General features: G+C 41.9%; 1 protein-coding gene across 4 annotated transcripts; it reads left to right on the top strand.

The window, feature by feature from the left end:
- The first annotated feature begins 567 nt into the window (after positions 1-567).
- Positions 568-23,571, top strand: btk (Bruton agammaglobulinemia tyrosine kinase). Of its 4 annotated transcripts, none has more exons than XM_029725782.1 (19): positions 568-689; positions 8,255-8,322; positions 8,755-8,921; positions 9,161-9,265; positions 10,252-10,333; positions 10,535-10,663; positions 11,260-11,318; positions 11,442-11,629; positions 16,411-16,473; positions 16,885-16,939; positions 17,271-17,347; positions 19,562-19,689; positions 19,976-20,050; positions 20,347-20,518; positions 21,227-21,446; positions 22,262-22,326; positions 22,493-22,611; positions 22,832-22,989; positions 23,231-23,571. In XM_029725782.1, the coding sequence occupies exons 3-19, from the start codon at positions 8,781-8,783 to the stop codon at positions 23,300-23,302; spliced, it is 1,908 nt and encodes a 635-aa protein (XP_029581642.1). In that variant the 5' UTR covers positions 568-689; positions 8,255-8,322; positions 8,755-8,780; the 3' UTR covers positions 23,303-23,571. The 4 variants fall into 4 exon arrangements, with proteins under 4 accessions (XP_029581642.1, XP_029581650.1, XP_029581660.1 ...); XM_029725800.1 differs by lacking the exon at positions 568-689 and adding an exon at positions 3,361-3,485 and having other exon boundaries at positions 23,234-23,571; XM_029725772.1 differs by lacking the exon at positions 568-689 and adding an exon at positions 3,361-3,485.
- The last annotated feature ends 196 nt before the right edge of the window (positions 23,572-23,767 follow it).

The following is a 23,767-nucleotide window of genomic DNA, read 5'->3' as shown; positions in this document are numbered from 1 at the left end:
ATATCGATATATTAGGAAAATTACAAGGCTACTGGTGTGTATGCTTAATCAAGTCATCAAATGTTTCATAATTATAAATTATTACCCGATAAATTATACTTTAATAATCATAATTTAAATCAGGTTCCTTTGGGTTCCATGCAGGTGATGTGATAAATTAGGGCTAAACATATATTTAATTGCAGATGATGACCATAAATACACTATTTTGCACCACTCTATTTATATGACACACAGGCAAAAGTCCTTGCTGACAAAATGGTAACAATAATGTATACACATACATTCCATATTCATCACTAAGCCTATACTCAAGCTGTTTTCCTTCTTATCATTGGTCTTTAAAGGCCTCAAGGAAGTTATCATTTCACGGAGGCAGTCAATTTTTAACTCAGTCTAATGCTACTGTAAATAACTAATTCCTTAGTCTACTTTATGGATACTGGCGCGTTAATGGTTAGTTGGCCCTCTTCGACTTCACACAAACTCTGCTTCAGAGAGCTAATATAAAAATGAGCAGGAAGCAAAAGGGGAACTGCGTGAAGTAAATTCCTCTGAAAGGGTGGGGTTTAGTCTCCTGGTGCCACACACTGTTAGTACATGGAATAAGAGCAGCCATAGCAGAGGTCTTTGTCCATGTCAATCCTCCACATCACTATCTATAGGCGTTGCTGAGTGTCAGAGTTAAGGTAAGTGATGAGGTATTTGCTAACTAAATGGTAGGGGTCCATCTGCTGGGGAAAGACGAAAGCTCTATAGGTTACATGCAGTCTATGTATTACTGTATGCCTTACATTGAAAAATAGGCTTCTATTGAGTATGCAGGTCCTCGTTACCTGAGAGAGAACCAGATGGTCATTGTAGTTCTGAAAGACTTACCTGAGTAAATAAAGGTTGAAATAGATATATTAAAAAGAAAGCCAGAAGGTTGACATTACCACTACATGATATCTAGGAATGAATTAAGAGTCATCAATTTGGTCTCTTTTGGTGAGGTTTCAACCAGAAATGGGACTATGTAAAGCATGAATGATAGTAAGCTACCATTACATTGGGAGGACATTGGGAGCTCCAACATTGAAGCAAGCTTGACGTTTCTGGACTTTCACTCTCATATCCAAAGCAGCAACATTGTTAAATCAAATTTCTTGTTCATGAAAATGTCTCTTAGTGATGGAAAATGTCCAAACAAACTACAGACTATCATTCATGTATCATTCCTAAGTATCCCTATTAGATGTTCATTCATTGTCCAGGCCTGTCTTGGACGCATTGTATGTTGGAGGGTGGATGATGCCCACATGCATATCAAAGAACATGTAGTCGTTACAGTTTTTCCCTTCTTCATATTAAAGGCATTGCCCTTAATGCAATATGTACAATATTTTGCCAATGAATGAGTTACAATGCACATTGGATAGCAGTGGAGTGATTGGAAATAGAAAACAAACACTCATGTTCATCCTTAAACTTCATTTTTACTTTTCCACTGTCCATGCTCTTATGTTTACATTTCACAGTGGAGAGTTTTGGAGCTGGATATTAAACATGAATTACTTAATATTAATTTGATAACATACAGTGTACGAAACATAAGGAACACATCTTTCCATGACATAGACTGACCAGGTGATTCCAGGTGAAAGCTATGATCCCTTATTGATGTCACTTATTAAATCCACTTCAATCAGTGTAGATGAAGGGAGGAGACATATTAAAGGATTTTTAAGCCTTAAGACAATTGAGACATGGATTGTGTATGTGTGGCATTCAGAGGGTAATGGGTAAGACAAAATATTTAACTGCTTGTGAACTTGGTATGGTCATAGGTGCCAGGCACTCCCGTTTGTGTGTGTCGAGAACTGCAATGTTGCTGGGTTTTTCACGCTCAATAGTTTCCCGTGTGTATCAAGAATGGTCCACCACCCAAAGGACATTCAGCCAACTTGAGACAACTGTGGGAAGTATTGGAGTCAACATGTGCCAGCATCCCTGTGGAACGCTTTCTACACCTTGCCCCGACGAATTGAGGCTCAATATTAGGAAAGTGTTCTTAATGTTTTGTGCACCCAGTGAATGTTGGTCTGTGCAATTTCAGCAATATCCCTGAAACATTGATGCAAAGAAATTGCAAGCTGACAGCTGCCTTCGCTTCTACAAAGTACAATCACCCCGCTATGCAGTACGTCTTCTTGAACCATTTCCTTTAGTAGCTGGTATATTACATTAAGGAAGAAAGTAGGGTTTGTGAAGCCAAGATCTGTTTGTATGTTTTGGCCTGCTTGTATTATCTGAGGACGTGAGGAACCCTTCTGCCTAAATATCTTCACATGGAGAGTTTCCTTTTGTGGTCAGAGACCCACTGAGTGTGTATGTGTCACCACAAAAGTAACCTCTTCATGAAAAGACACACACGCACACACACACGCGCACACGCACACACACACACACACACACACACACACACTTATCAGACAGGAAACGTCCAGAGAGCATTTGTTGCAAGGTTCCTGTTATCAACAAACTAACACTTTCATTGGAAGGGAGTGTGTCATTGAAAAGAAGACAAAGTACTCCATAAAATGATACTGAACCCATGTATGTTACTGTGCACAAAGTCTGTATTCCTCTTCACCATTGGTTGGTCGATTTAGGAGACATCCTCAGTGTCATTGATTGGATGATTTTGTTTATCCCACATTGAGGCTTGTATCAAACAAATAAATACTTTGGTGGTATGTTGTTAGTAGTATGTATTATACTATGTGTTAGTAGTATTATGACAGGGTCAAGAGAGGAAGAGGAGATGTAACAGTAACCAGTTGAACCACAGTGGCGCCACTGATACTTTCCAACATTGTCTCTTTTTCTTTAGCATTGCAGTGCAACACTGTTGCAACTTCCCTATAAATTCTACTGTGTCAGCCCAAGTGACTCAAGCCCTTTAGAAAAAACCCTAGCACTTGTGTGGCTGACAGGCTAAACACGACTGTTGTAATACAAGATATTACGATTGATAGGACAGCTGCAGCCACTAAAGAGACAAGTTTCTACTTGCTCTACCTAGCAGCTTTAGGTCAGTGTTTTACCCAGGCTTATATCTGCATGTAAACAACCTGTTTGAAATATTGTGTGGACTGCACAGTATGAGCTTTTAGCAGAGGCAAGGGGTTTGATTATGTGTCAAAGAGGATTATTTGTAACATTACACTAAATTATAATACTGTTGTTGACATACTACACAGTATCAAAATCAGCTAGCTAGTGTGAAAATAAATATTACACTCATGGCTAGTCGGGTGTGTCTACTATCTCGTGGTGTGAAAAGAGAGGGGGTATCAGCAGCAGATGCAACCAGGAAGTGAGAAGGAGGGTGTTTAAAATAGTCTGAGCTGAGCTGAGTGAACTTGTATCATGGAGATAGCAGGTAGAGGGACCTTAACGATTCAGCTCTTTTGAATATATCTACGGTATAAGGAACATGGGTGAGTTGGAGTTGGTGAGAAACGTTCTGTCGTTACATGTCTGTGACATTGAGGTATTCCTTTTTTGAGTGCTGTGTTCATTTTAGGACACTGCCTATGTTAGAAGAGAACTAGAAGGTTGTATTGATGATGCAGGCAGGGAACTATACATGGTTGCTTGGACATTGAAATAATTCCTCATTGGGGTTAAGTCAGTTATTTGAAAGAAAAAAAACTATGTCATTGATTCTGTGGCCTATATGAAAGGGAAGGTCAAGTAGATCAAATACTATTGAATACTTGATATGTATGCTTGATTTAGTTTGCCAACGTTTGCAGTGTATCCAATGGAATAGTACCAAAAACCACAAGATACCAGTAAATCTAGAGTACCTCAAAAACAAAGTATTTGACATATGTATGAATTTGGACCCAGGTCTTCTACATGGTGAACAATGGCATTTTCATGCTTTATGTTATCAGATGATCATACTCTGTACATTTGTGGTCTGTGGTATCAGCTGAGGTGACATCACCACACCAGTGTCCATAGTGGAGCCATTATCCTGATCCCCAGATAATTAACAAATATCTGTCGCTATCTCTCTATTTGTCAAACTTGCTTTCCTTCCGTGTGATGCTGGAATGAATCAATAGAGGCCTTGTTTTGTGTGGAAGGTTGACAGTGGTGTGGTTGACCAACCCAGCAAGGTGCAATGAGCCTCTCTTGTGGTAGTTATAAAGAAGAGCATAGGAATCCTATTCTCTGTGTCCTGCGTTTTCTACAATAGGGACCTATTTCTCCCCATGTTTCACGAGTTCAACAAAGTATTGTCACTTCAATAGAACTGCATTACCAAAAATAGAGTTTGTGGACATTCATCAAATAAAAGGGATAGTGTATGCCAGCATGCCAACAGAGATACACATTATTTTGCACTAAGCAATACTAACGCTAAGCTGTAAGTCAATGAACCCAAATCCTTAGTGAACTTTCCTTTTAACAATATCAGACATGAGAGTATAAGCATTGGCAACGATTGTAGGTGGGGAAAGGTTTGTGCGGGGGAGCCAATAATGTCATGCCTTCATCGTATGGGGAAAAGAGAGGGTCAATGTGTTATGGAACATACAAATTAAATGAAATAAAAAGTCACGTGCGCCAAATATAACAGGTGTAGATCTTACAAATGAGCCCCTAACCAACAATGCAATACAAATAAGAATAATAAATAAAAGTAACAGGTAAATAAAGAGCAGCAGTAAATTAATAATAGCAAGACTATATACAGGGGGGTACAGAGTCAATGTGCGAGGGCACCGGTTAGTTGAGATAATTGAGGTAATATGTACATGTAGGTAGAGTTATTAAAGTGACTATGCATAGATGATAACAAGAGAGAGTTGCAGCGGTGTAAAAGACGGGGAGGGCAATGCAAAAGTCTGGGTAGCCATTTGATTAGATATTCAGGAGTCTTATGGCTTGGGGGTAGAAGCTGTTTAGAAGCCACATGGACCTAGACTTGGCGCTCCGGTACCGCTTGCCGTGCGGTAGCAGAGAGAACAGTCTATGACTAGGGTGGCTGGAGTCTTGCACAATTTTTAGGGCCTTCCTCTGACAACGCCTGGTATAAAGGTTCTGGATGGCAGGAAGCTTTGCCCCAGTTATGTACTGGGCAGTACGCACTACCCTCTGTAGTGCCTTGCGGTCGGAGGACAAGCAGTTGCCATACCAGGCGGTGATGCAACCGGTCAGGATGCTCTCGATGGTGCAGCTGTAGAACCTTTTGAGGATCTGAAGACCCATGCCAAATCTTTTCAGTCTCCTGAGGGGGAATAGGTTTTGTCGTGCCCTCTTCACGACTGTCTTGGTGTGCTTGGACCATGTTAATTTGTTGGTGATCTGAACACCAAGGAACTTGAAGCTCTCAACCTGCTCCACTATAGCGCAGTCGATGAGAATGGGGGCGTGCTCTGCTCTCTTTTTCCTGTAGTCCTCAATCATCTCCTTTGTCTTGATCACGTTGAGGAAGAGGTTGTTGTTGTCCTGGCACCACACGGCCAGGTCTCTGACCTCCTCCCTATAGGCTGTCTTGTCGTTGATCAGGCCTACCACTGTTGTGTCATCAGCAAACTTAATGATGGTGTTGGAGTCGTGCCTGGCCGTGCAGTCATGAGTGAACAGGGAGTACAGGAAGGGACTGAACACGCACCCCTGAGGGGCCCCTGTGTTGAAGATCAGCGTGGCGCATGTGTTGTTACCCACCCTTACCACCTGGGGGCGGCCCGTCAGGAAGTCCAGGATCCAGTTGCAGAGGGAGGTGTTTAGTCCCAAGGTACTTAGCTTATTGATAAGCTTTGAGGGCACTATAGTTTTGAACGCTGAGCTGTAGTCAATGAATAACATTATCGCATAGGTCTTCCTTTTGTCCAGGTGGGAAAGAGCAGTGTGGAGTGCAATAGAGATTGCATCATCTGTGGATCTGTTAGGGCAGTATGCAAATTGGAGTGGGTCTAGGGTTTCTGGGATAATGGTGTTGATGTGAGCCATGACCAGCCTTTCAAAGCACTTCATGGCTACAGACGAGAGTGCTACGGGTTGGTAGTCATTTAGGCAGGTTACCTTAGTGTTCTTGGGCACAGGGACTATGGTGGTCTGCATAAAACATGTTGGTATTACAGACTCAGACAGGGAGAGGTTGAAAATGTCAGTGAAGACACTTGCCAGTTGGTCAGCGCATGCTCGCAGTACACGTCCTGGTAATCCGTCTGGCCCTGCGGCCTTGTGAATGTTGACCTGTTGAAAGGTCTTACTCCCATCGGTTGTGGAGAGCGTGATCACACAGTCTTCCAGAACAGCTGGTGCTCTCATGCATGTTTCAATGTTATTTGCCTCGACACAAGCATATAAGTAGTTTAGCTCGTCTGGTAGGCTCGTGTCACTGGGCAGCTCTTGGCTGTGCTTCCCTTTGTAGCCTGTAATGGTTTGCAAGCCCTGCCACATCCGACAAGCGTCAGATTCGGTGTAGTACAATTCAATCTAAGCCTGTATTGACACTTTGCCTGTTTGATGGTTCATCGGAGGGCATAGCGGGATTTCTTATAAGCTTCCGGGTTAGAGCGGTAGCTCTAACTCAGTGCAAATTTCGCCTGTAATCCATGGCTTCTGGTTGGGGTATGTATGTATGTACGGTCACTGTGGGGACGACGTCACCGATGCACTTATTGATGAAGCCAATGACTGATTTTGTGTACTCCTCAATGCCATTGGAGGAATCCCAGAACATATTCCAGTCTGTGCTAGCAAAACAGTCCTGTAGCTTAGCATCTGCTTCATCTGACCACTTTTTTATTGATCGAGTCACTGGTGCTTCCTGCTTTAATTTTTGCTTGTAAGCAGGAATCAGGAGGATAGAATTATGGTCAGATTTGCCAAATGGAGGGCGAGGGAGAGCTTTGTATGCGTCTCTGTGTGTGGAGTAAAGGTGGTCCAGAGTTTTTTCCTTCTGGTTGCACATTTAACATGCTGATAGAAATTTGGTGAGACCGATTTAAGTTTCCTTGCATTAAAGTCCCGGCCACTAGGAGCGCCGCCTCTGGATGAGCGTTTTCCTGTTTGCTTATGGCGGAATACAGCTCATTGAGTGCGGTCTTAGTGCCAGCCTCAGTCTGTGGTGGTATTTAGACAGCTACGAAAAATACAGACGAAAACTCTCTCGGTAGATAGAGTACCTCATGATAAGCTGTAGACCACACTAACTCAGGCGAGCAAAACCTTGAGACTTCTTTAGATATCGTGCACCAGCTGTTATTTACAAAATACATAGTCCGCCGCCCCTTGTCTTACCAGACGCCACTGTTCTATCCTGCCGATACAGCGTATAACCAGCCATCTGTATGTTGATAATGTCATCGTTCAGCCACGACTCCGTGAAGCATAAGATATTACAGTTTTGAATGTCCCGTTTGTAGTTTAATCTTCCGCGTGGGTCATCGATTTTATTTTCCAAAGATTACACATTTGCTAGCAGAATGGAAGGCAGTGGGGGTTTATTCGATCGCCTACGAATTCTCAGAAGGCAGCCCGCCCTCTGGCCCATTTTTCTCCGCCTTCTCTTCATGCAAATGATGGGGATCTGGGCCTTTTCCCGGGAAAGCAGCATATCATTCACGTCGGACTCATCGTTAAAGGAAAAAAAGGATTCTGCCAGATCATGATGAGTAATTGCAGTTCTGATGTCCGGAAGTTATTTTCAGTCATAAGAGATGGTAGCAGCAACATTATGTACAAAATAAGTAAAAAAAATAAGTTACAAACAATGCAAAGAAATGAACAAAAACACATTTGGATAGGAACACCTAAATTGTCAGCCTTCTTCTCTGGCACCATCTTACAGATGTAGGATCTTAATTTGATCACACTGTTGCTGGAGAACTTTCCTGCAATGCAGGACATTTAAAACTTTTTGAGGTTCCACTTTGAAATTTCAGACATGATTTTCCCGTATGTATCAATGTATCAACTCGTACAAAAATGTCCATTAATTATAATCCACATAATAATTCACATTTCCTGTTGCTGCAGTATTACTTTCCTGCTGTAGCAAACTGGATCAAATTAAGATCCTACATCTGTAGAGAAGCAGGAAGATGTGGGTAAAGGAAACAGTTGTGCTACAACGAAGGAGGAAACATTGGCAGGAGCACTCATGCAAACCAGGGGTTAATATATACACACTGATATCTGCTCCGGATCACATCTGTTACGATCTGTTTCTATCTGCTTTCAGATCTATGCTGTAGATCTATGCTTTAGATCTATGCTGTAGTGACACAGCGCAGAGTTCATGAAGAGTAGGTAAGTAGTTAGTCGTATAAGGACCTGGGGGAAGTTGGTCTTATAGTTTTATAGTTTTACCTTCCCAAAATCCTAACCTTAACCATGAGGGATGACAATGTAAAACTGACCTTAGTGCAGTGTCTAGAGGGCAATGTTACACTACTCTGTTAAGCACTGTGGAAACTTGTGATAAGCTGAGTTTCAGGTAAATACCTGTACAGTACACCATTAATCAAATGATGTTGTTCATGATTTATCCAATGGAGAACAGTCAACTACACGTTTCCTCCAGTAGCTACGGTCACTAGCAAGGTTTGCTACAGCACTTGATGTGGTTGAAGCTGCTGGTCTCTTTATCCCCCATTAGGCCTTGAATGCATGGGACCAAAACATTTTATACCTTCTTCCATCTCTGACTGTAGCTGTTAAGTTGACTTGCCTTTTCTCCAGGTAGGGGGATAACATCTGATCAGACCATGTCAGACAATCTCTTGGAAGAGATCTTTATAAAACGCTCCCAGCAGAAGAAGAAGACCTCCCCTTTAAACTTCAAAGAGAGGCTATTCATCCTCACACAGGACAAGATCGCCTACTACGACTATGATCTGGACAAAGGGGTATGTACTCGTAGCCTGGATCTGTTTGTGCTGATCTGGGACCAGGTTAATGTACTGTATGTTTTCATTATCGGCATTGACCATAACCCAAGCATAGTTTAATACTATAACAATTCTATCATACTACGCTATGCTCCCACAAATATACTGCAGTACCTGTATTGTCGGTCATCTCAATAGGTCTGAGTCTAGTAGTCCTGCCGTTCCCCCACTCACTGTAATCCTTGTCCTCTGTGCAGAAAAAGAAGGGGTTGAAAGGCACCGTGTGCATCGATAAGATCAAGTGTGTGGGGACAGTACAGCCGGAGCCCAGTGCCCCCGCGGAGCGCCAGTACCCGTTCCAGGTGAGCTACTGCTGGTCCTAGATCAGTTAACATTCTGTAGCTCTTACCAACGAGATTAACACAACCACAGATCTCAGACCTGTGGATGTTTTAGTTCACTCTCTCTTCTTCTGGTGTCCTGTTACGATAATTCTGTGTGGCAGTAAAAAGAGAATGCACTCCATCACTGTTGCTCCAGTTGAGTGACATCAGATGACCTCTAGATACTGTAGATTTGAATGAAGCATGCGTGTTGTGCTCAGTCTTAGTTGAGGTTCCAGTTAGCCCTGGGCGAAAAGCATGCAGGGTGAAAAGCCCATAGAGACTATTCAGGTAGCTTTGAGGTGAAAAGGGATATACTGCATCTTCCTAAGAGAAACTAATTTTCCCAGCAGTGCAGAAATAGTTAACATGCTAAAAGTGAAATCTATCTCAAGAGAGGAACTCATTTACCCAGCAGTGCAGAAATGGTTAACATGCTGAAAGTCAATCTACCTCAACAGAGAAACTAATTTACCCAGCAGTGCAGAAATGGTTAACATGCTGAAAGTCAGTAAGAAGAAGTGAAAACGACTCTCTTGACAGTGGAGACCGAGCTGAACTGAGGGTTTCAACAACAGCGCAGGTGTCACCACAGTAGACATGGTGACTAAGCAGCAAATGATATTACAGCCTCTATAAAGACACAGGAAATACCCAATATATTTGCATACCCCTAAATGAGGAGTTTGTGGGATGGGTGGCAGCAAGGCTCAGAAGCACAATAAGCTAGCCTAATGTAGCAGGCATTTATTTATCTCCAAAGCAGTAACCTATGGTCATTGCTTGCTATATAGCACAAACAGATCTGAGAGCAGGTTCAGAAAATAGTGTTTTCGTCCCTATTGTTGTGATAAAATCGATACTTCTACACTATTGTATTGCTTTCATGTGTACGGCCTGACCTGGTACTACCATTCACCAACTGAAGAAACAGCTGTTTCTCTCTATCCCCCAATTTACCACAGATAATCTACGATGAGGGCCCACTTTACATATTCGCCAAGAGCGACGAGGTCCGAAAGCAGTGGATCCACAAGCTGAAGCATGGTTAGTATGCAGCATTATCATACACCTAGCACTAAAGTGTCCGACGAAGAATAGACAAAGGGAGACATGAGATACCACAAACATTTCCTTACGGCCCATAATCTACCAGCCCCATTGTTTAGTCAGATCTAGGTGTCTATGCAAATTGCCAGTGTTGATCCAATGTAAATGTCGTCCCACATTCTGTGCCGCCATGTTAAGTGGTGCGTTTCAACAAGGACCTGATGCAGAAGTACCACCCATGCTTCTGGATGGATGGCATGTGGCAGTGCTGCCAGCAGGAAGTCAAACAAGCCATGGGCTGCAGGGTGCTGGAGAACAAGAATGTAGGTCAGTAATGTGGTGGGAAAGCCATCAATAAAACTGGCAGTAAAAAGAGTATGTGTTCTCTACCAGCTTATGTGATTAGGAAGTAAATGGGAACATTTTACTTAAAGCTTGCAGGTATAATGCACTATGATGCTGTTATAATGCATCGCAGAACCATATATTCAGATATATCTCAATATATGGCTCTGATGCATTGAAAGATGTGTATGATGTATAATGATGATGTCTTATAATGCATGTATGATGTCTTATAATGCATGTATTATGTCTTTATAATGCATCTATGATGTTTTATAATGCATCTATGATGTCTTATAATGCATGTATTATGTCTTTATAATGCATCTATGATGTCTTATAATGCATCTATGATGTCTTATAATCATCTCATAATGACCCAGACTAATACCAGCCATTTTGTATCAGTATAAATGTTGATACATAGAGAGACATACTTATATAACCATTTAAAGCTTGTACCTGCAGGCTTGAAGTGATAACAAGTAACTGAGGAAATAAGTATTATAGGAAACGGCAGAGAAGCATAAATTGTAGTCACAGAGAACAAAACATGAAGCACTCCCTTTCCCTTATAGGGGTTTCAAAGGGGTCTCGGAGGCAATCCAGAAAACCCCTTCCACCTACGCCAGAAGAGGTCTGTCTTACATGTTCTCGCCACTCTTGCGTTCAGTTACAGTATCTCTACTTCTGATTGATAAAGGAAGGATATACAGTATCACCCGTCTTTATCAATGTTGTCTCCCATCCCATTTTTTAGGAGAAACCTTTGAGGCCTTTACCTCCACAGCCTCCCGAGGAGCCTGCGCTCACCACAGGCATGACAGTGGTCGCTGAGTACGAGTACACACCCTCCACGCCCCAGGATCTGGAGCTGAGGAAGGATGAGGAGTACATAATTCTGGAGATGTCTGACTCCAACTGGTGGAGGGCCAGGGACAAATATGGGTGAGAGAGGCAGAGAATAAATCGAGAAGAGACAGATGGAGGAAGGGTTGTTTAAGAAAGTTGAAGCTCATTTTCTGCATTTCTATACAATTTATGCTCATTTTAAAATGCTATTTGGAGAACAGCAAAAATAAGCAAAAATGGCCCCAGCTATTATCACTTTAGCTTCATTCACCTCAGTCCATCTACAAACACATAGCCTATTAGATATACAATTAGCCACTACACATGAACTCACATTTAATACATACAGAGGGATCTGTTATCAGAAAAGGTATTTTATTAAAAGAAGGTAAACAAATAGTTTTTCTTTACAGAACAATGTTTTTTGCAGTTTTACAGTATATTCCCTGCAATTCTACACATTTTGCCATGGGGTGGGGAGAAAGTGTTCCAGTTTTAAAGCTAATTTCATGCAATTCTACACATTTATCCTTGACTTACGCCATGCTATTATGATATCTGAGTGAGAGTGACTACCAAAATCAATGGGGGCCCCTGGAGGTCAGGGCCCCTGTTTGAATAGCTGGCTAGACTAACTAGACTAATTTAAAATATATATTTTTTTTTGCTGACATGGGCTAATTGAGTAACTGCTAGTGATTGATATACACTGAGTATACCAAACATTCGGGACACCTTCCTAATATTGCGTTGCACCACCCACCTTTTGCTCTCAGAACAGCCTTAATTTGTCTGGGCATGGATTCTACAAGGTCCATGTTGACTCCTATGCTTCCCACAGTTGTGTCAAGTTGGCTGGATGTCCTTTGGGTGGTGGACCATTCTTGATACACACGGGAAACTGTTGAGTGTGAAAAACCCAGCAGTGTTGCAGTTCTTGACACAAATCGGTGCGCCTGGCACCTACTACCATACCTCGTTCAAAGGCACTTAAATATTTTGTCTTGCCTATTCACCCTCTGAATGGCACACACACACAATCCATTGTCTCAAGGCTTAAGGATCCTTCTTTAACCTAACGCTCCTCCCTTCATCTACACTGATTGAAGTGGATTTAACCTCCCTGGGCAAGGTGGGACGCTTGTCAACAGCCAGTGGAATCGCGTGGCGTGAAATACAAATACCTCATAAATGCTGTAACTTCAATTTCTCAAACATATGACTATTTTACACCATTTTAAAGACAAGACTCTCGTTAATCTTACCACATTGTCCGATTTCAAAAAGGCTTTACAGCGAAAGCAAAACATTAGATTATGTCAGGAGAGTACCCTGCCAAAAATGATCACACAGCCATTTTCAAAGCAAGCCTATATGTCACAAAAACCAAAACCACAGCTAAATGTAGCACTAACCTTAGATGATCTTCATCAGATGACACTCCTAGGACATTATGTTATACAATACATGCATGTTTTGTTCAATCAAGTTCATATTTATATGAAAAAACAGCTTTTTACATTAGCATGTGATGTTCAGAACTAGCATACCCACCGCAAACTTCCGGTGAATTTACTTAATTACTCACGATTAACGTTCACAAAATACATAACAATTATTTTAAGAATTATAGATACAGAACTCCTTTATGCAATCGCGGTGTCAGATTTTAAAATAGCTTTTCGGCGAATGCACATTTTGCAATAATCTGAGTAGATAGCCCAGCCATCACGGCTAGCTAATTTGACACCCACCAAGTTTGGCCCTCACCAAACTCAGATTTACTATAAGAAAAATTGGATTACCTTTGCTGTTCTTCGTCAGAATGCACTCCCAGGACTTCTACTTCAACAACAAATGTTGTTTTGGTTCGAAATAATCCATAGTTATATTGAAATAGCTCTGTTTTGTTCATGCGTTCAGGTAACTATCCGAAGGGTGACGCGCGAGCGTATTTCGTGACAAAAAAATTCTAAATATTCCATTACCGTACTTCGAAGCATGTCAGACGCTGTTTAAAATCAATTTTTATGCGATTTTTCTCGTAAAATAGCGATAATATTCCAACCGGGCGACGTTGTATTCGTTCAAAGAGAGAAAGAAAAACATGGAGAATTCACATGAACGCGCATCTCCAGTGTCACTGTTCTCAGCCGGACCACTCACAAAATCTCCTGCTGTTTTTCGCCCAGAGACTGGAGAGACGACATGCCACTTTCTGGCGCCTTCTGAGAGCCAATGGAAGCCTTAGAAAATGTCACGTTACAGCAGAGATGCTGTATTTTTGATAGAGATGCCCTAGAAGGAGAACAAATTGTCAGACAGGGCACTTCCTGTATGGAATCTTCTCAGGTTTTGGCCTGCCATATGAGTTCTGTTATACTCACATACACCATTCAAATAGTTTTAGAAACTTTAGAGTGTTTGCTATCCCAATCTACTAATTATATGCATATTCTCATTTCTGGGCAAGAGTAGTAACCAGTTTAAATCGGGTACGTTTTTTATCCGGCAGTGCAAATACTGCCCCCTAGCCCCAACAGGTTCAAGTGACATCATTAAGGGACATAGCTTTTACCTAGAAAGAGCAGATGCTCTTAATGTTTTGTGCACTCGCCTCCCAGTGGGCAAAACTTGGTTGCAATCATTATGACAATATTATGTGAAGTTGTTCAGGTTGTACACTGTTTGTAAAGGAACAAGTATTTTAGCAACCAGTAAAATGTAACCAGTTTACAACCTGAAAAGTATACCATTATGATGTTGAATGTTACCTGCTGGGCTGTGTGTTTGCTGGAAGAACACTTCTAAAACATAACACCTATCAACAAGAAAGCACAAGAAAAACACATTAAAAAAGCCCTGACTGACCCTTCGCCTGGCTGTGCTTCCCTTTCTAGTCTGTAATGGTTTGCAAGCCCTACCACATCTGACAAGCGCCAGAGCCGGTGTAGTACGATTCGATCTTAGTCCTGTATTGACGCTTTGCCTGTTTGATGGTTCGTCGGAGGGCATAGCGGGATTTCTTATAAGCTTCTGGGTTAGAGTCCCGCTCCTTGAAAGCGGAAGCTCTAGCCTTCCCTGTAGCTCAGTTGGTAGAGCATGGTGTTTGCAACGCCAGGGTTGTGGGTTCGATTCCCACGGGGGGCCAGCACAGGAAAAAAAAATGTATGAAATGAAATGTATGCATTCACTACTGTAAGTCGCTCTGGATAAGAGCGTCTGCTAAATGACTAAAATGTAAAATGTAAATGTAGCTCAGTGCGGATGTTGCCTGTAATCCATGGCTTCTGGTTGGGGTATGTATGTACGGTCACTGTGGGGACGACGTCATCGATGCACTTATTGATGAAGCCAATGACTGATTTTGTGTACTCCTCAATGCCATTGGAGGAATCCCGGAACATATTCCAGTCTGTGCTAGCAAAACAGTCCTGTAGCTTAGCATCTGCTTCATCTGACCACTTTTTTATTGATCGAGTCACTGTTGCTTCCTGCTTTAATTTTTGCTTGTAAGCAGGAATCAGGAGGATAGAATTATGGTCAGATTTGCCAAATGGAGGGCGAGGGAGAGTTTTGTATGCGTCTCTGTGTGTGGAGTAAAGGTGGCCCAGAGTTTTTTCCCTCTGGTTGCACATTTAACATGCTGACAGAAATGAAGAGACCGATTTAAGTTTCCTTGCATTAAAGTCCCCGGCCACTAGGAGCGCCACCTCTGGATGAGCGTTTTCCTGTTTGCTTATGGCGGAATACAGCTCATTGAGTGCGGTCTTAGTGCCAGCCTCAGTTTGTGGTGGTATGTAGACAGCTACGAAAAGTACAGATGAAAACTCTCTTGGTAGATAGAGTACCTCATGATAAGCTGTAGACCACACTAACTCAGGCGAGCAAAACCTTGAGACTTCCTTAGAAATCGTGTACCAGCTGTTATTTACAAAATACATAGTCCGCCGCCCCTCGATTTTAAACATAACACCTATCAACTAGAAAGCACTAGAAAAACACATTAAAAAAGCCCTGACCGACCCTTGGCTCTGTAACAAAACAATGACACGCTTCCAAGAATAGAGATGAGGACTGGTGATATGATCAGTATACCAAGGTTAAGGTACATTGGTATCTTAAAGTCACAGGTGCATTTAAAATGTTTTCATGATATGTGTGTTGTTTTAACATACTGTAAGAATAACAATCATATACCTTTCATACTTTATGGGCGACATTTTCATGATGCAAAATAGTGATGATGAAAAACACAGTAAAACTCATTTTAATCTGGCAGTGTGATTTAATTTGATACTTTTCTTCAGAAATGTGTGTTTATGCATTGCTGAGATTACTAACTCAGTTAAATAATCATATTTTATAATGCATATTGTTGAGGAAAAGTGTTAAATTGAATCACACAACTAGACTAAAATGTTTAGTTTTAAGGTACAGTGAGGGAAAAAAGTATTTGATCCCCCGCTGATTTTGTACGTTTGCCCACTGACAAAGAAATGATCAGTCTATAATTTTAATGGTAGGTTTATTTGAACAGTGAGAGACAGAACGATTGAGAGGGGGTTAAATACTTATTTCCCTCATTAAAATGCAAATCAATTTATAACATTTTTGACATGTGCTTTTCTGGATTTTTGTTGTTGTTATTCTGTCTCTCACTGTTCAAATAAACCTACCATTAAAATTATAGACTGATCATTTCTTTGTCATTGGGCAAACGTATAAAATCAGCAGGGGATCAAATACTTTTATCCCTCACTGTATGTTTTTCACAGATGTGAACTGTTGTGCAGCATGAAAACGTCACCCTGTGTCTTTAACATACTAAATGTACATTGACTTATCAGGAGATTGTGTGTGGCCTTCCTTTGCAGCAAGGAGGGATACATTCCCAGTAATTACGTTGTGGAGGCTGGAAATGAACTGGAAAAGTTTGAGTGAGTATGGAATTCTCTTGCTACAAAACATTGACTATTAAACATTGCATTACAATGATATGATTACATCTGAAACCCTACACCTCTCTAATCCTGTGGGAACCAAAAATAATGAGGTACCAAGTCACCACACCTTCCGAACACATTAAATCCCTGCAGGGCCGTGTTCAGTGGGGCACACAACAGAAAACGTTTCAAAACGTTTTGCAACTGGATGCGAAAATTTGCATTTCTTATTGGATGAATCAAGGTAGTCCCTCCCAGTTTCAATCCGTTTTCTTCCGTTTAGTGCCTAATTAACACGATTCAGCAGAATACTGCCTCATGTGACCTACTTTAATACCCGTTGCTATGAGGTCAGGTTAACCATAGTGGTTTATAACATGCACATTTCACCTTTTCTTTTCCCAGCTGGTACTGCAAGAGCATGAACCGTAGCCAGGCAGAGGAGCTGTTGAAGACAGAGGTAATCGCAATGAAAAAACAAACATCTGTAACATACAGTATCAGTTGACATACCACTGTTCCTCTCCTTTGCTTACACCAGCAACACAAGTGGATGCACTGCATTTAAAATCATTGAGAATAACACAAAAGTTATTTCCATTGTGGTCCTCTGATCTGTGGTCCTTATACCATTAGCTATGGGCACTAATTTTAGCTATGGGCACCATCATCTGTCAAATAGCTTAGAATGACAGAACATTGCTATGGGATACTCACAAAGCAATACTGCCTCTGCTTTGTATGTACCTCTGCTATTGAGGTTATTGTTTTTTCTTTTTCTTTTTTCCCAGAACAAAGATGGTGGTTTCTTAGTACGAGACTCAAGCAAAGCTGGGAAGTACACCGTTTCTGTGTTCACCAAGGGCGGGTGAGTTTATCAAGGGCAGACAGACGGGGCATGGCTCACTGTTTCTGCGTCCCAAATGGCAACCTATTCCCTTTATGGTCCAATACTTTTAACCAGAGCCCAGGGGGTGCTATTTGGGACACATCCTGTGTGTAGGCCTATCCACTAGTCAAAACCGTGAATGCGTCCAAAATGGTACACAATTCTCTATGTAGTGCACTACTTTTGACCATGTGGCTCTGGTCTAAAGTAGTGCACTACATTGGAATTGGATGCAATGTCAAACACAGACCATAAATGGAAAGTCAAAAGAAGAACGGCTCAGCAGTAGATATTGAAAGCGAAAACAGCCGCATGCAGAGGAAGAGAGATGTAAATGTCTCCATGCAAAACCAGGATTATTCTTTCTGCACAACCTTTCAAAGGGCTTGGGTCAAAAGTACCACACTATATATGGCAGGAGTATTCAAATGTTCTACCTGAAACTGTTGGTGTCCCAGGCAATGTTTCCTCAAAAAAAAATTGGCACTGAGCAAATTTAATTTACTGTGAGCACTGAGGCTGTGAACACTGAGGCTGTACCCGCTTTAAATTATAGTTTTTACTGTGGCCAAGTAGGCTACTGTGGCTATTTGATCATAATATAGGCCTACCAGAGTGGCCTACCATAAAGAAAACATGGAGAAAAATGCATCCCATAACATCTGAACAGGAAATATCTGTTCTATTATTCAGCCTACAGCAGCAGCAATATGTGGTGTTCAATGAGAGTTTTGAAAAAACATGCAGGGCTTGACATTAACCTGTTTATCGACTTGTCCTTCAGACAGGTGATGGAAAATGGTGTGTTGTTTGATGCAAGAACCCACTTTACAAAATAGCATTCATTATTATTCCCATACCATTATTACAGAGAATCAGACACATTATGCTACCCTCAACCTATTGGCTACTTAGCTTATTCAAGCCTGTCTCAAAATACAACACAGCCCCTTTAAGACATAAAAAAGTTATTGACCTGACTTGCTTTTCAAAGATGGCTAGAAATGCACACATTTTGTGCTCTTGTAGGAAGCAACCACTCCCCCATTGCTGAGTAGAAATTAGCTATAACTGGGCTAATAACTCACTTACTAGCAAAGAATATGAACAAATGTGCACAGGTGGCTACATGCAGCTCTCGCTTTGATCTCAAAACAAGCACATCTACTCTTGACTGCTCACGCTGTAAGCACAGTCCAGTTCAAAGTGAATGGCACAGATCCATATGGCAATGGCTATTTACATATTGGCCTACTGCAGCTCTGATTGGTTATGGTGCAGTGGTCTGTGTAGAATACAGGCCTGGATTGTGCCTGTCAATGCAATTGAATCCTACTTCAATGCGCTCTGCCTACAAGGCGTTCTGCCTACAAGAAAATCTCTTAAACAGTTAGTTAAGTCCTGCATAGTTCATTTTGTTTGGGTATGTGACATTGAAAGTGACTAATATTACATTGATTTGAGCACAATTCTCACAGTAGAGCAAAACGTTGATAGTGTTAACAAAAGGGGAAAACTCTAGAAAGTTGAGTAAAGTTCAATCTCGTGCTTCTCTGCGCGGGTTTATATTTCTTCTGCGTTGCAGTCCGAGGGGAGCTACACGCCCGCGCACACACGCAGCTTAGAGGGAACATTGGTCCCAGGTCTAAATCAATCCCCGATTTATAGGGGAATCATTTTTTTTAAAGCAGTGGAACTAGCTTCGAGGTCCAAGTTTGAATTTGCAAGATATAGGGTGCCATTTTGGATGCAATCAATGTGTCAGTGAACAGAGCATTTTGTTGTTACTTTCAGATTCACAGCCCATGAAAATAAACAAAACTATTAAAGGGACATTACACTCCAATATCAAAGATCCAGCTATACACCACAATAACATTTTGTACAAAAGAGATAAGAACTATGTAATTTCTAGGTTTGCAGTACTTATCTTTTACATTCATTTGGGGTTGAGGCATATAACTAGATCTACACAACCAAGGGCGTGGGATGTAGATTCAATGGTATTAGGCTACTTTTGAGGTCTAAAAGCATCTGACAAACTTTGATTTTGGAATGTTATGTCCCTTTAAATTCCTATCCCTTTAACACAACCTAGTAACTCTCCTCACTCACACCAAACATAACTCTCCTCACTCACACCAAACATAACCCTCCTAACGCAAACCAAACCCTACTCACTGTTCCCATTAGGGAGACTGCGGGTAACTGCAGACACTACAACATCTGCACGACCCAACAAGGCCAGTTCTACTTGGCAGAGAAGCACAATTTCAGCAGCATCCCAGACCTCATTAACTACCACCAGCACAATGCAGCAGGTACAACTAACGCCAACTAAGGTTTTCAAAATTCCATTAACTTTCCTAAAATTCCCAGGTTTTCCAGAAATCCTGGTTGGAAGGTTCCAGATTTCCTTCTTATTCCCTCCTGATTCCGGGAATTTTCCAACCGAGATTTCTTGAAAACCAGGACATTTTGTGAAACTAACCGGAAATGTGCAACCCTACCCCAACACATCACTTCATATGCATCTGTGTAACAGTGCAGGTTCATCATGATGAACTACAGAACTTAAGATATATTGTACATCATGTCCCATTCCAGGTATGGTCAGCAGGCTGAAATACATTGTGTCAAGTTGTGCAAAAAATGCCCCTTCCACAGCAGGGCTTGGTTATGGTGAGTGTGCTCTTTCAATACATTTCTATTGAGAGAGTATTATGTATATACTATAGCCTGGTGGTCCGGTCTGTTTGTGTTCTGGCCAACTCCTCTCGGTCTGTGTTGTCAGGCTGAAGATATGTAGCTGTATCACTTGACAACAATAGAATAGTTGGTCGTGGCACATACAATATGGGACCAGACTAGTGCAGTAACAGAAACCCTTGTGACTGACTTTGAGAAATGCTATCTGTAGCTTGACTGCTAACATGAGTAAACGTTGTGTTCCTTCCATTTGTTGTTTTGTCCTCCAGGGGTATGGGAGATTGACCCACGCCACCTCACCTTCATCAAGGAGCTGGGCAACGGGCAGTTTGGAGTGGTGAAGTATGGGAAGTGGCAGGGCCAGCATGACGTGGCCATCAAGATGATCAAGGAGGGCTCCATGTCTGAAGACGACTTCATAGAGGAGGCCAAAGTCATGATGTAAGCAAAGCTCTTTCTATCTCAGAGGGGTGCAGTCAGTGGACTATGGGGTCAAATGTATTAAATGAATGCTCAAGTTCAATTCAACCCCTAGCTCCTACTGCCATACCTGCTACACCTAAGGCACTTGTGCTGATGTCAATCAAATCGTATTTGTCACATACATATAGGTAGAGGTAAAGTGACATAGGGACTAGAGCCATAGGGACTAGATCCATAGGTAGAGATATATCCAGAGCTTTGGAGGCTGCTGAGAAGAGGACGGTTCACAATAATGGCTGGAACGGAGTTAATGGAATGGCATCAAACACATTGATAGCATTCCACTAATTCCGCTCCAGTCATTACCATGAGGCCGTCCTCCCCAGTTAAGATGCCAGCTACCTCCTGTGGACAAGAGGTACAGTATTTAGAGTCATATATGGTAACAGCTCTACCTTGTCCCCTGCTGAAATTGTCCTCATATGGGGCAGTCGAATTGTAAAATTCCATGAACTTTCAATAAATTCCCTGGTTTTCCAAAAACCCTGATTGGAGGATTCTGGATTTCCTGCTTATTCCCTCCTGATTCTGGGAATCCTCCAAATGGGATTTCGGAAAAACAGGGAATCTATTGAAAGTTCTCGGAATTTTGCAACCTTAGACAATAGTGTCGCTCAATTTAGCCTACAACACATGCTTAAACTCGTCTCTTTTCACTTGAACTAGGAAGCTCCGCCATGAGAACTTGGTTCAGCTGTACGGCGTGTGCACCAAACAAAGGCCCATCTACATTGTCACAGAGTTCCTCTCCAACGGCTGCCTACTCAGCTATCTGCGGGAAGGCCTGAAGCAGCATCCATCCCCCATCCAGCTCCTGGAAATGTGTAAAGACGTCACAGAGGGCATGGCCTACCTGGAGGCTCAGCAGTACATCCACAGAGACCTGGTAAGATATTATAATTGTTGTTGAAATTCTACACAGGGACACTCGAAGTCAATCTTAAATGATTCATTGTATATTATCAGCGCGCTGGAGAGGTTCCAACCAACTCAATGCACCAAGTACACATGTCGATCAGGAGCTCTACCTGGGGCAGTCCTGTTAGATCCTTATATACTGGTTACAGACACGTTGCATAGGTATAGTTCATAGTATTGGTTCTGGCACCGTCTCCCATCTTAACTTATAGTACATATTTTTTTTAACCTTTATTTAATTAGGCAAGTCAGTTAGGAACAAATTCTTATTTTCAATGACGGCATAGGAACAGTGGGTTAACTGCCTTGTTCAGGGGCAGAACGACAGATTTTGTACCTTGTCAGCTCGGGGATTCGATCTTGCAACCTTTGGGTTACTAGTCCAACGCTCTAACCACTAGGCTACGCTGCCGCCCCAAATTCTGGGCATTCTGCCAGATGGTCCAAAGGAGGAGGACATGTCGCCCATCCCCTCATATCTTTACTAAGCACAGGCAGGAACCAAGGATTATTTACGACACTAAAACAAGATTAACATTTTCAAGGCTGATAAACATTTCCATCACATACTTATAAGTCAAATAGCTTGGGTTTTGCCATTTCCACTTTTGGGACTATTCCACTGACTCCCTTTTGGGACTATTACACTGATTGTTCAAACTAAATCAAGCGCAGCTCACGTATTTGAAAGACACAGCAGGCCTGATCCTGACATGGTACTACTACTATCCTATACTAAACAATACTGGGCCCAAATAACACATACTCTGTTCTGTTTCTCAGGCTGCAAGAAACTGCTTGGTAGATACCAATGGGACCATTAAAGTCACTGACTTTGGACTGTCGAGGTAAACGACTGTGATTGTTGTACTTGAATCTGGCCGCTTTTACTAAAAAAGCACACACTGCAGAAATACCTGACAAATAAGTCACATCTACAGTTGATTCTTACAGCAATATTATGTAATTCGAGCTACTTTCATGACAAGTTGACAACTCTCCCTGTCATTTCAGGTATGTCCTGGATGATGAGTACACCAGCTCTGCAGGCTCCAAGTTCCCAGTGCGCTGGTCTCCTCCTGAGGTCCTGCTCTACTGTAAATTCAGCAGCAAGTCAGACATCTGGGCTTATGGTTTGTATAGGCCTCCTATCTTAGCTCAGATCCAGGTCCCAAGTCTGTTTGAGTTGTCTTGTCAACTTGGTATGGTTGTTGTCACACCAATGACCATATGAGTTGGCGAGAGCGAACAGATCTGGGAACAGGCTACAGCTATTTAGCCTTTATTCACTAACTATTTATTCCTCTGCTGATCATTTAATAAATATTGACAAGGTTACCTTGCTCTCCATAGGGGTCTTAATGTGGGAGGTCTACACCTTAGGGAGGCTTCCCTACGAACGGTTAAACAACAATGAGATAGTGGAACAGGTGTCCAGAGGCCATCGCCTCTATCGCCCCCAGTTGGCCAACGACAGAGTCTACACCATCATGACCAGCTGTTGGCTGGATGTACGTACAGTATAAAGTAGCCAGCATAATGCCTGGTCCCAGATCTGTATATTCTGTTTTGCCAAATTTCATGGTCATTGTCAAACCAAGTTTGCAAAACAGCACAGTTCAGGGATCAGGCTAGATGAGTGGGGGTCAAAGATAAATGTCATTGGAATGGACATGTCAGCTTGACAGCTTCTAATCTAAAACAGTTTACCTCACCCTCATGTCTTGTCTTTCCTATTGCATTGACTGGCAGAAGGCGGACGAGAGACCCACCTTTCAGGAGCTGTCGGTGACTGTTCAGGACTTGCTCTATGAGCTCCAGTAGATCCAACCACCACATTTTGAGATTGAAACACAGTTCGCAGACTCATCCCTCTGGCAGATACACTTCCTCATGCAGAGCAGACTCGAGGCTTCTTCCCCTCAGGGCCTCATTCATTCTGTGCATCAGCCATTGAGGAGCCTGCTTTAGGAGAAGTAGATAAAACTGTTAAAGGATCAGCCATCCTATGGGAGAGCTGAGAGATGCTATATGGTTGAACATGGGACTCCCATGATAAACTCCAGTAGTGAAATAAAATATTATTTGATGAATGTATCTGTTGGTTATTGAGAACATGCTAGATATGAAAAGTTGTTCCTTATTTATTTTGTATGTTTTCTTTTATTACTATCATTGGTGAACTGCATTCAATAATACATACATACATACATACATACATACATACATACATACATACAGAGGCCTATCTGTTTCTGTAAGATTTCATGTTTCTTTTCTATGTCTAGC

This window comes from Salmo trutta, chromosome 3 (assembly GCF_901001165.1).
Source record: "Salmo trutta chromosome 3, fSalTru1.1, whole genome shotgun sequence".
NCBI classification, from domain to species: domain Eukaryota; kingdom Metazoa; phylum Chordata; class Actinopteri; order Salmoniformes; family Salmonidae; genus Salmo; species Salmo trutta.
The sequence above is the reverse complement of the archived record's forward strand: the minus strand, read 5'-3'. Positions and strand labels throughout refer to the sequence as shown.